General features: G+C 54.7%; 1 protein-coding gene across 1 annotated transcript in view; it reads right to left on the bottom strand.

Moving 5' to 3' along the window:
• LOC140472021 (uncharacterized) overlaps positions 1-13,408 on the bottom strand; it is a 75,602-nt gene that overhangs the window by 21,701 nt on the left and 40,493 nt on the right. Inside the window, exons 13-19 of the mRNA XM_072567460.1 lie at positions 10,991-11,134; positions 9,697-9,852; positions 8,347-8,499; positions 7,572-7,733; positions 5,554-5,709; positions 3,319-3,486; positions 1,899-2,054 (exon numbers count right to left, since the gene is read on the bottom strand). Coding sequence (XP_072423561.1) covers positions 1,899-2,054; positions 3,319-3,486; positions 5,554-5,709; positions 7,572-7,733; positions 8,347-8,499; positions 9,697-9,852; positions 10,991-11,134 — 1,095 coding nt within the window. The remainder of the gene's footprint in view (positions 1-1,898; positions 2,055-3,318; positions 3,487-5,553; positions 5,710-7,571; positions 7,734-8,346; positions 8,500-9,696; positions 9,853-10,990; positions 11,135-13,408) is intronic.

Below are 13,408 nucleotides of genomic sequence, written 5' to 3' on the forward strand. Positions count from 1 at the left end.
CTGTGTCACACCACAATCCCTCCCTAACCCAGGGACAGGGATCGGGAACAGGATCCCTGTCTGTTTCACACCACAATCCCTCCTTAACCCAGGGACAGGGATCGGGTACAGGATCCCTGTCTGTGTCACACCACAATCCCTCCCTAACCCAGGGACAGGGATCGGGAACAGGATCCCTGTCTGTGTCACACCACAATCCCTCCCTAACCCAGGGACAGGGATCGGGAACAGGATCCCTGTCTGTGTCACACCACAACCCCTCCCTAACCCAGGGACAGGTATCAGGAACAGGATCCCTGTCTGTGTCACACCACAATCCCTCCCTAACCCAGGGACAGGGATCGGGAACAGGATCCCTGTCTGTTTCACACCACAATCCTTCCCTAACCCAGGGACAGGGATTGGGAATAGGATCCCAGTCTGTTTCACACCACAATCCCTCCCTAACCCAGGGACAGGGATCGGGAACAGGATCCCTGTCTGTGTCACACCACAATCCCTCCCTAATCCAGGGACAGGGATCGGGATCAGGATCCCTGTCTGTGTCACACCACAATCCCTCCCTAATCCAGGGACAGGGATCGGGAACAGGATCCCAGACTGTTTCACGCCACAATCCCTCCCTAACCCAGGGACAGGGATTGGGAACAGGATCCCTGTCTGTTTCACACCACAATCACTCCCTAACCCAGGGACAGGGATCGGGAACAGGATCCCAGACTGTTTCACACCACAATCCCTCCCTAACCCAGGACAGGGATTGGGAACACAAGATCCCTGTCTGTGTCACACCACAATCCCTCCCGAACCCAGGGACAGGGATTGGGAACAGGATCCCTGTCTGTGTCACACCACAATCCCTCCCTAATCCAGGGGAAGGGATCGGGAACAGGATCCCTGTCTGTGTCACACCACAATCCCTCCCTAATCCAGGGGAAGGGATCGGGAACAGGATCCCTGTCTGTGTCACACCACAATCCCTCCCTAACCCAGGGACAGGGATTGGGAACACAGGATCCCTGTCTGTTTCACACCACAATCCCTCCCTAACCCAGGGACAGGGATCGGGAACAGGATCCCTGTCTGTTTCACACCACAATCCCTCCCTAACCCAGGGACAGGGATCGGGAACAGGATCCCAGTCTGTGTCACACCACAATCCCTCCCTAACCCAGGGACAGGGATCGGGAACAGGATCCCAGTCTGTGTCACACCACAATCCCTCCCTAACCCAGGTACAGGGATCGGGAACAGGATCCCTGTCTGTTTCACACCACAATCCCTCCCTAACCCAGGGACAGGGATTGGGAACACAGGATCCCTGTCTGTGTCACACCACAATCCCTCCCTAACCCAGGGACAGGGATCGGGAACAGGATCCCTGTCTGTTTCACACCACAATCCCTCCCTAACCCAGGGACAGGGATTGGGAACACAGGATCCCTGTCTGTGTAACACCACAATCCCTCCCTAACACAGGGACAGGGATCGGGAACAGGATCCCTGTCTGTGTCACACCACAATCCCTCCCTAACCCAGGGACAGGGATCGGGAACAGGATCCCTGTCTGTTTCACACCACAATCCCTCCCTAACCCAGGGACAGGGATTGGGAACAGGATCCCAGTCTGTGTCACACCACGATCCCTCCCTAACACAGGGACAGGGATCGGGAACAGGATCCCTGTCTGTGTCACACCACGATCCATCCCTTACCAGGTACAGGGATTAGAAGCGGGGTCCTGTTCTGCCGAGCCCCTATCCCTCGCTAACCTGGGAAGAGGGATCAGAGCCGGGATTCCAGGATGGCCTTGGGGAATCTGTACTCCCTGGATACTGCCTATGTCCGGCACATTGGATGTGTTTCCCTCTCTCACACACTCTCTCTCTCTTTCTCACCTCCAGTGAAACACTTTGGGATGCATTTCTTCCCACAGCCAGCATCACAACACGAGTGGTATCCATCACAGTCCCCGTTGTCATTACAGGAACGCCCGGTGCTGATCTGACAGAACATGGAGAGGGTGTCCTCCTCTGGGCACTGGTCAGCAGGCTCTGTCAATGGGAAGGTAGGACAGACACAGTTACAGAGTCCCACACAGGGCCCTTCACATACTCCTTCACACCTTCCCCATCTGTTCCCCACCCTCCCCCCATTCCCAAACCAGGGAATGCTCATTCTACTGCCCACCCTCTGCAATAACCCTCTCACTTACTGTTGCTTCCCTCTTTCCCTCCAACTGCTCTCCTCCTCTGACAGCATCACTTTCCCCTTTCCATGGTGATAAACTCCTGAAAACGTTTTATCTCTTGGGTTTTCACATCCCTTTATCCCCTACCAGTTCCTCAATCTGTCAAGGTGCCTCCTCAACATCGCTCCTGTACCTGCCTCCACCACCCCCCGTGACAGCACTTTCCACATACTAACCACCCTGTGTGTTAAACAAACCTGCCTCCCACGGTCTCCCCTTTTACCCCAAATCTGTGCTCATTGACATTTCTGTCCTGGGAAAGTAAAACTGACCAGGCGATACATTCGGTTTGTAAGTGAGGAACCTTCTATCAGGTCGACTCTCATCCTTTCCATGTTCACGTGAAAACAAACCAGGCTTATTCGATCTCCCAAAACGCATCACCTCACATTTGCTCAGATTACACTCCATCTCTTCACCCAATCCTCTGGTCTATCTCCATCCTGCTCTGTCCTCGGGCAATCCTCCTTCGTATCCACAGCTCCCCCTAACCTGCGTGACGATCACGAACATATTCATCGGGGGGGCCACCTTCATTCTCCTCCTATATATCTGATAAATGGCAAGGGGGTCACAGCACAAATCCCTGTGGGACACCACCGATCACGGTTCTCCAGTCCCTTTCACTGCTACTCTCTGTGCTTCTGTCACTAAGCCAGTTGTGGATCCATCTTACCAGCTCACTGTGTGTGGATCCCGTGTATATTCACCTTCTGTTCTGGCCTACCATGAGAGACCTTGTCAAAGGCCTTGTTACAATCCCTATCGACAACACCTACTGACCTGCCCTCACCAATCACCTTTCTCACTTTCTCAAAAATACAGGCTCAGTCAAGCTTGGGAGACACAGCCGTCCCTGTACAAAGCTACCTTTCCTGTTGCTAACAAGGCTATGTTTATCCCGGAATGCTGGAGTGGGACTTACAGCCCGGTGTCCACACTACAGCGGGTCTAGCCTGACAAAGCCCTGCCCTCCCATGCAAAGGAGACCCTGTCACTGAATGTGGGGGGATTATTGGTCCTCTGACCTGCTGGGGTAGCGTAGGTTCGGGGTGAGAGGGGCTTACTTCTCGCAAACCACCGTGACACACATCGAGGTCCACACTCCGTCTTACAGCACGATGCCCAGTGACCACAGGAATCGTCTCCATCGCAGGGAGCGGTGAAGTTCATCCGACAGACATAATGCAGTCTGGTCGTGTCCGGACATGTGGATCCTTGGCCTTTAGGAGACACTGAGAGAGAGAGAAAAACAGCTTTCACCACAACTGCTGATCCAACAGAGACCCTTCCCTGGGAAACATCTCTCACAGAACGCAGAGAAACTGGAGCTAGAGGGGGTGGCAGAGATAGGGAGAGGTTCAGGGGGGTTACAGACATACGGAGGGGCTGTAGGGGGGTTAGATAGGGAGGGGGTGTAGGGGGTTAGAGAGATAGGGAGGGGGTGTAGGGGGTTACAGAGATAGGGAGGGGGGTGTAGGGGGTTACAGGGATGGGGAGGGGGGTGTAGGGGGGTTACAGAGATAGGGAGGGGGTGTAGGGGGGTTACAGAGATAGGGAGGGGGTGTAGGGGGGTTACAGAGATAGGGAGGGGGTGTAGGGGGGTTACAGAGATAGGGAGGGAGGGGAGGGGGGTTACAGAGATAGGGAGGGGCTGTAGGGGGTTTCAGAGATAGGGAGGGGGTGTAGGGGGTTAGAGATATAGGGAGGGGATGTAGGGGGTTTCAGAGATCGGGAGGGGGTGTAGAGGGATTACAGAGATAGGGAGGGGGTGTAGGGGGTTACAGAGACAGGGAGGGGGTGTAGGGGGTTACAGAGATAGGGAGGGGCTGTAGAGGGGTTACAGAGACAGGGAGGGGGTGTAGGGGGGTTACAGAGATAGGGCGGGGGTGTAGGGGGGTTACAGAGATAGGGAGGGGGTGTAGGGGGTTACAGAGACAGGGAGGGGGTGTAGGGGGTTACAGAGACAGGGAGGGGCTGTAGTGGGGTTACAGAAACAGGGAGGGGGTGTCGGGGGGGTTACAGAGACAGGGTGGGGGTGTAGGGGGGTTACAGAGATAGGGAGGGGGTGTAGGGGGGTTACAGAGATAGGGAGGGGGTGTAGGGGGGTTACAGACATAGGGAGGGGCTGTAGGGGGGTTACAGAGATAGGGAGGGGGTGTAGGGGGGTTACAGAGACAGGGAGGGGGTGTAGGGGGGTTACAGAGATAGTGAGGGGGTGTAGGGGGGTTACAGAGATAGGGAGGGGGTGTCGGGGGGTTACAGAGATAGGGAGGGGGTGTAGGGGGTTAGAGATATAGGGAGGGGATGTAGGGGGTTTCAGAGATAGGGAGGGGGTGTAGGGGGTTACAGAGACAGGGAGGGGGTGTAGTGGGGTTACAGAAACAGGGAGGGGGTGTCGGGGGGGTTACAGAGACAGGGTGGGGGTGTAGGGGGGTTACAGAGACAGGGAGGGGGTGTAATGGGGTTACAGAGACAGGGAGGGGGTGTAGGGGGGTTACAGAGATAGGGAGGGGGTGTAGGGGGTTTCAGAGATAGGGAAGGGGTGTAATGGGGTTACAGAGACAGGGAGTGGGTGTAGGAGGGTTACAGAGATAGGGAGGGGGTGTGGGGCTGGAGGAGGTTACAGAGATAGGGAGGGGGTGTAGGGGGTTACAGAGATAGGGAGGGGGTGTATGGGGTTACAGAGATAGGGAGGGGGTGTAGGGGGGTTACAGAGACAGGGAGGGGGTGCGGGGCTGGAGGAGGTTACAGAGATAGGGAGGGGGTGTAGGGGGGGTTACAGAGACAGGGAGGGGGTGTAGGGGGTTACAGAGACAGGGAGGGGGTGTGGGGCTGGAGGAGGTTACAGAGATCGGGAGGGCTGTTGGGGCTGGATGAGGTGACAGAGATCGGTTTGGGGTTTAGGGGGCTGGCCAAGATTATGGAGATCCAGAGGGTTGTGCAGGAGTTCCCAGAATAAGCGAATGGTGCTGATCACGAGGTGGTGACACAGTTGTCCAGGTCTGGATTTGAAGACAATAATGGGGTGTGTACAGCAGGAGGCAGTATTGCACAGCGTGCCATTGGGTGTTCCCAATCCTACATGGTGGTGTGTGAACCAGACTCAGGATTTGACACTCAGGGTTGGATGGGGGAACAGAGATCAGAGAGACTACAGTGGTTCACGATGAGCTGAACACCATGGAAGATGGGAATGGTGAGGTTCGTCAGGAGAGGAATGTGAGAATTGAGTCTGAGACAGACAGCTCTCTCCCACCCAGATACAGTGACATGGCTCTGAGGGGATCTTTCCTCCTTACCTCCAGGCTTGAAGCTCATGACACATCTCCTCCCACATCCAGTCTCACAACACTTTTGCCAGATATCACAGTCGTCATCAGTGGAACATTGAGATCCCAGTTTCATCTGACAAATGGGCTGGAGACGAGATTCTGCTGGACATTCAAAGGCCTCCTCTGTGGGGAAAGCATAACTCTGAGCTCAAACTAAACTGCTGCTGGACAGGGTTAACAGTTCACAACATCAAGGACGAGGAACACAAGGAGACCATTCAGATCACCTGGACTGCCCCAATCGCTCAATAAGATCATTGCTGATCCACTACAAGGACTGTACTTTCTTCTCATCTCCCCGCACACCCACATTCTTTTTACATCTCACGCTCATACAAACCACTTTGCTCTCCACCACACACAGGGAAGACTCTCCACTCGATCACAAATACAGGCACGCTCTCAACTCTCCCTCAAATACAGGGACGCTCTCTCCCCACACACACAGGGACCACTCTCCTCTCTCACACACAGGGACCACTCTCCTCTCACACACACAGGGACCACTCTCCTCTCTCACACACAGGGACCACTCTCCTCTCACACACACACAGGGACCACGCTCCTCTCACACACACACAGGGACCACTCTCCTCTCACACACACACACAGGGACCACTCTCACACACACAGGGACCACTCTCCTCTCACACACACACACAGGGACCACTCTCCTCTCACACACACAGGGACCACTCTCCTCTCTCACACACACACAGGGACCACTCTCCTCTCACACACACAGGGACCACTCTCCTCTCACACACACACAGGGACCACTCTCCTCTCACACACACAGGGACCACTCTCCTCTCACACACACACAGGGACCACTCTCCTCTCACACACACACAGGGACCACTCTCCTCTCACACACACACACAGGGACCACTCTCCTCTCACACACACAGGGACCACTCTCCTCTCACACACACAGGGACCACTCTCCTCTCACACACACAGGGACCACTCTCCTCTCACACACACACAGGGACCACTCTCCTCTCACACACACACACAGGGACCACTCTCCTCTCACACACACACAGGGACCACTCTCCTCTCACTCACACACAGGGACTACTCTCCTCTCACACACACACAGGGACCACTCTCCTCTCACACACACAGGGACCACTCTCCTCTCACACACACAGGGACCACTCTCCTCTCACACACACACAGGGACCACTCTCCTCTCACACACACACAGGGACCACTCTCCTCTCGCACACACAGGGACCACTCTCCTCTCACACACACAAAGGGACCACTCTCCTTACACACACACACACAGGGACCACCCTCCTCTCACACACACAGGGACCACTCTCCTCTCACACACACAGGGACCACTCTCCTCTCACACACACACACAGGGACCACTCTCCTCTCACACACACAGGGACCACTCTCCTCTCACACACACACAGGGACCACTCTCCTCTCACACACACACACACAGGGACCACTCTCCTCTCTCACACACAGGGACCACTCTCCTCTCACACACACACAGGGACCACTCTCCTCTCACACACACAGGGACCACTCTCCTCACACACACACAGGGACCACTCTCCTCTCACACACACAGGGACCACTCTCCTCTCACACACACAGGGACCACTCTCCTCTCTCACACACACACAGGGACCACTCTCCTCTCTCTCACACACACAGGGACCACTCTCCTCTCTCACACACACACAGGGACCACTCTCCTCTCTCACACACACACAGGGACCACTCTCCTCTCACACACACAGGGACCACTCTCCTCTCACACACATAGGGACCACTCTCCTCACACACACACAGGGACCACTCTCCTCTCACACACACAGGGACCACTCTCCTCTCTCACATACACACAAGGACCACCCTCCTCTCCCTCACACACAGGGAGCTAACCCCTCTCCTTCACAGAACTACACCTCTCTTGTACACTCTCCTTTCTGTGAGATGAGTTCTCCCTCTCTCACCTCGCCTCTTGACCCCATAGATGCAGCGTTTGCCGCAGTCACCGACGTTACAGCACTGCTTCCACCTTGCGCAGTCCTCGTCTCCCTCACACTCCTCGGCATCGTCCCGGTCACAGATATCTCGCGTCTGGAATGGTTTGGGACACTCTGCTTCTCGCTTTCCTGTTTTCGGGTCAAATCAGAATTCAGTGAAAGGCCGGATGGAAATTCAGCACTGCCCTGGTTATATGGAGTATGGGATGATCCAGGGAAAAACAAGGGGAAGCCTGGAGACAAAGGGGTAGATTGGGGATGGCAGTGTGACAATGAGGAGGGAGGATTTCACATTGGTTTCCGTTCTGCCTTGGCCAAACATGACAGCTCAGTGAGTCAGGTGAAATGGGAGTTGGGGGGAGCGGGGAGTGGGAGAAACGGGAATGGGCGAATATACAGAGGGTGGGATATGAGTGTCAGTTTTATGAGCAGCACCTTCCAATGGGTACAAACTGATGATGACAGGATTGGGCAGACTGGGGCTGGCTTTCCAATGGGATATAGTAGACTGGGGGAGACTCACTCCCATTGGGAATGATCCTGAAATGGCTCTGGATAAGCTGGGACATGGGAAGGAGTTTCCTACTGAGAGGGGACACCCTCAAACTGAATACTCCAACTGCAGGGGGCAGGGAGATTGGGTTCCTGGGACAGACAGGGGTCTCTACCTCAGTCAGATTGTCTCCACCAGGCGTGTGCAGTGTTCCCTAAAGGGGGGAATGGGAGGGTCAGTCATCCTCACCGTGTTTGTGATACCGATGGACACATCTCTTCCCACATCCGGCCTCACAGCACGAGAGCCACAGATCACAGTCATCGTCATTTGTACACTCCTGGCCGTAGTTAACATTGCACATCGGGGTAAGGCGCCTGGCATCCGGGCAGCTCCCATTCTCTGGAGAGCAGGAGGAAAGGGAAATGACGGGGTTAAAGCTCAGTCAGAGTCTCAGGTTAAACACTTCCAGATGGACAGGATGGAAACTGAGCAAGTCTCCCTCAGTCAGCCCGGTCTCCAATGATCAGACACACAGCAAAGTGTAAAGAATACATCTCTCCTGATTGTGTTAACCAGGAAGGAAAGCTCCCGGTACGCTGTCCCCATCAAACACTCCCAGGGGAGGGACACCATGGGGTAAGATACAGAGGAAATCTCCCTCTACACTGTCCCCATCAAACACTCCCAGGACAGTGACACCATGGGGTAAGATACAGAGGAAATCTCCCTCTACACTGTCCCCATCAAACACTCCCAGGACAGGGACACCATGGGGTAAGATACAGAGGAAATCTCCCTCTACACTGTCCCCATCAAACACTCCCAGGGGAGGGACACCATGGGGTAAGATACAGAGGAAATCTCCCTCTACACTGTCCCCATCAAACACTCCCAGGACAGTGACACCATGGGGTAAGATACAGAGGAAATCTCCCTCTACACTGTCCCCATCAAACACTCCCAGGACAGGGACACCATGGGGTAAGATACAGAGGAAATCCCCCTCTACACTGACCCCATCAAACACTCCCAGGACAGGGACACCATGGGGTAAGATACAGAGGAAATCTCCCTCTACACTGACCCCATCAAACACTCCCAGGACAGGGACACCATGGGGTAAGATACAGAGGAAATCTCCCTCTACACTGTCCCCATCATACACTCCCAGCACAGGGACAACATGGGGTAAGATACAGAGGAAATCTCCCTCTACACTGACCCCATCAAACACTCCCAGGACAGGGACACCATGGGGTAAGATACAGAGGAAATCTCCCTCTACACTGTCCCCATCAAACACTCCCAGGACAGGGACACCATGGGGTAAGATACAGAGGAAATCTCCCTCTACACTGACCCCATCAAACACTCCCAGGACAGGGACACCATGGGGTAAGATACAGAGGAAATCTCCCTCTACACTGTCCCCATCAAACACTCCCAGGACAGGGACACCATGGGGTTAGAAATAGAGTAAATCTCCCTCTCCACTGACCCCATCAAACACTCCCAGCACTGGGTTATATATAGAGGCCATGCTTCCCTATCCAGTGTCTCCCCCCACCCCACCACCATCACCAGATGACCCCTCACCTCCTTTGAAGAATCGGAAAACACATCTTTTTCCACAGCCAGCGTCACAGCACATTTGCCAATGGTCACAGTCAGCATCTGCCTCACACTCATCTCCCAACGTCATGTTACAGACCTTGCCCAGGGTACGGCTGTGTGGGCACTGTGACTCTCCCTCTGTGTGGGCACAGATATTGAGACATTATTACAGAGCCTGATCTGAGCGTACCACCCTCCTTTACAGACACAGGCCTCCAGACTCCTCCAAAGACAAATCCAGGGACAATAACCCACTGCACCCCCCCCGTCCAATCACCTCCCCATTACCACCCAAAGCCACTCCATCTCCTTCTCCATTCCTGGTTAGAGCTGAGCTCACAGACAGTGCTCCTTTGCCTCCAGTGAACTGGCTGAGGGACCGAGACCTCGTTGTGTAATTCCACCTCAGTGAGAGCAGAGGGTCACAGGCTTGGCCATTTCCATCAGAGAGAGAGAGAGAGAGTGTGAGAGTTCAAGAGTGAGAGTGTGAGTGTGTGTGAGTGTGAGTGTGAGAGAGTATGAAGTGAGAGAGTTTGAGAGAGAGTGTGTGTGTGTTTGAGTGTGTCTGTGTATGTATGTGTGTATGTGTGTGCGATTGCGTGTCTGTGTGAGACCTCATGTCTCTCTGTGAGAGTGTCTGTGTGTGAGTGTGTGTGTGTCTGGTGTGTGTGTGTGTGTGAGACCTCATGTCTCTTTGTGAGTGTGTCTGTGTGTGTGTGTGTGTGTGTGTCTGGTGTGTGTGTGTGTGTGTGTGTGTGTGTGTGAGACTGCGTGTCTGTGTGAGACCTCATGTCTCTTTGTGAGTGTGTCTGTGTACGTGCATGTTTGTGTGTGTGCGTGTGTATGTGAGACTGCGTGTCTGACTGAGACCTCATGTCTGTTTGTGAGTGTGTCTGGGTACGTGTGTGTTTGTGTGTATATGTGTCTGTGAGTGACTGTGTGCATGTATGCGTGTACGTGTACTTGTGTGTGTATGTGTATATGAGTGCGTGCATGAGCGTGAGTGTGGATGTGTGTGTGTGTGGATATACGTGTCGGTGTGTGTGTGTGTGGATATACGTGTCGGTGTGTGTGTGCCTGTGTGTGTGGATATACGTTTCGGTGCGTGTGTGTGTGTGTGTGTGTGGATATACGTGTCGGTGTGTGTGTGTGTGTGTACATGTGTGTGTGTGTGTGCCTGTGTGTGTGTGTGAGAGTGGGAGAGGTTTCTCAGTGCAGTAATACCACATTGTCCATGGGAAGACCCTCTGATAGTCTGGCTTCACACTGTCCTTACTGTGCAGTGAGCTGCTGTGAACACATCTCCTTCCGCAGCCCATGTCGCAGCATTGTTCCCAGCTCCCGCAGTCCTCATCTGTCACACACGACACATTCGAATGCCTCTTCACCCGGGACGGATCGGGGCACTCTCCTTCCTCATCTACAACACAACAACATGGAGATTACAGGAGGAGGGGAAAGGGGTAGGTTGGCGGAGGCATGACTGTCAGTGGGTCACTGTCGGAGGGTCAGTGCTGAGGGAGCAGGAACTCACAGAGGGTCAGTGCTGAGGGAGGGGGCACTGTCAGAGGGTCAGTGCTGAGGGAGGGGGCACTGTCGGAGGGTCAGTGCTGAGGGAGGGGGCACTGTCAGAGGGTCAGTGCTGAGGGAGCAGGCACTGTCGGAGGATCAGTGCTGAGGGAGGGGACACTGTCGGAGGGTCAGTGCTGAGGGAGGGGGCACTGTCGGAGGGTCAGTGCTGAGGGAGGGGACACTGTCAGAGGGTCAGTGCTGAGGGAGCAGGAACTGTCGGAGGATCAGTGCTGAGGGAGGGGACACTGTCGGAGGGTCAGTGCTGAGGGAGGGGGCACTGTCGGAGGGTCAGTGCTGAGGGAGGGGCACTGTCAGAGGGTCAGTGCTGAGGGAGCAGGCACTGTCGGAGGATCAGTGCTGAGGGAGGGGACACTGTCGGAGGGTCAGTGCTGAGGGAGGGGACACTGTCGGAGGGTCAGTGCTGAGGGAGCAGTCACTGTCGAAGGGTCAGTGCTGAGAGAGGGGACACTGTTGGAGGGTCAGTGCTGAGGGAGGGGACACTGTCGGAGGGTCAGTGCTGAGGGGGGGGACACTGTCGGAGGGTCAGTGCTGAGGGAGGGGCCACTGTCGGAGGGTCAGTGCTGAGGGAGGGGGCACTGTCGGAGGGTCAGTGCTGAGGGAGGGGACACTGTCGGAGGGTCAGTGCTGAGGGAGGGGATACTGTCGGAGGGTCAGTGCTGAGGGAGCAGGAACAGTTGGAGGGTCAGTGCTGAGGGAGCAATCACTGTCGGAGGGTCAGCGCTGCGGGAGCAGGTACTGTCGGAGGGTCAGTGGTGAGGGAGGGGCCACTGTCGGAGGGTCAGTGCTGAGGGAGGGGACACTGTCGGAGGGTCAGTGCTGAGGGAGTGGGCACTGTCGGAGGGTCAGTGCTGAGGGAGGGGGCACTGTTGGAGGGTCAGTCCAGGAAAAGGGCATTTATATCTTTCTGAAGGGTGTGGTGCTGGAAAAGCACAAAGGATCAAGCAGCATCAAGAACAGATGTGGCAGAGGTGGAGAGAGGAATTGGAAATAAGGGATGGTGTTTTTACAGAAGGCAAGGTGGGATGAGGTGTAGTCCAGGAAGCTGTTGGAGCCGATGGGTTTGCAGCAGATATCTGTGGTTAGACGGTAGGATTAATATCTTTCTGTCTATCTCTATTTCTCCCTCTCGGTCTCTCTCACCAATTCCATCTTGCTGGAATGATCAATGAAGAATACCTTTTACACTGTGTTCCTGGATTCCTCTACTCCACGACAAGTGAAAATAAAATAGAAATCTAAACCTAAGTCTTATCTGTCTAACTTCTCGAGTTGTTTGGACTCCCTCATCCCCTGCTACTCTCTGGTTTGAACACACCATCTGTCCAATCATATTTCCCACCAGCCACTCTCCCAATCCTTCCATGTCCCTTTCTATGTCCCTCTCTCATTCCTCCTTCATGTCACCCAGAGTCTCTCTGCCTCATTCCTCCCCTCACTCCGTCTCATTCTTCCCTCGCCTCTCCCTTTCTTTCTATCTCAATCTCTTTCCTCCCTAACCTTTCCCTCTCTCTCTTTGTTTGTCTCTCCCATTCTCCCGGTCCCTCTCTCTCTCTCTAGCTCACACACACACAATATCCATGTCTTTCTCTCTCTCTCTCTCTCTCTCTCTCTCTGTGTCCCATTCTCCTTGTGCCCTCTGCTCTCTCTCTATCGCCCTCTCTCTCTCCCATCTTCCCAGTGCTCCCTCCTCTCTCTGTCTCTCTCTCTCTCTCTCTCTGTGTCCCATTCTCCTTGTGCCCTCTGCTCTCTCTCTATCCCCCTCTCTCTCTCCCATCTTCCCAGTGCCCCCTCCTCTCTCTCTCTCTCTCTATCCCCCTCTCTCTCTCCCATCTTCCCAGTGCCCCCTCCTCTCTCTGTCTCTCTGTCTCTCTCTCTCTGTGTCCCATTCTCCTTGTGCCCTCTGCTCTCTCTCTATCCCCCTCTCTCTCTCCCATCTTCCCAGTGCCCCCTCCTCTCTCTCTCTCTCTCTCTCTCTCTCTGTGTCCCATTCTCCTGGTCCCCTTTGCTCTCTCTCTATCCCCCTCTCTCTCTCCCATCTTCCCAGTGCCCCCTCCTCTCTCTGTCTCTCTCTCTCTCTCTCTCTCTCTGTGTCCCATTCTCC

The sequence above is a fragment of the Chiloscyllium punctatum genome, unplaced genomic scaffold, assembly GCF_047496795.1.
Source record: "Chiloscyllium punctatum isolate Juve2018m unplaced genomic scaffold, sChiPun1.3 scaffold_218, whole genome shotgun sequence".
NCBI classification, from domain to species: Eukaryota; Metazoa; Chordata; class Chondrichthyes; order Orectolobiformes; family Hemiscylliidae; genus Chiloscyllium; species Chiloscyllium punctatum.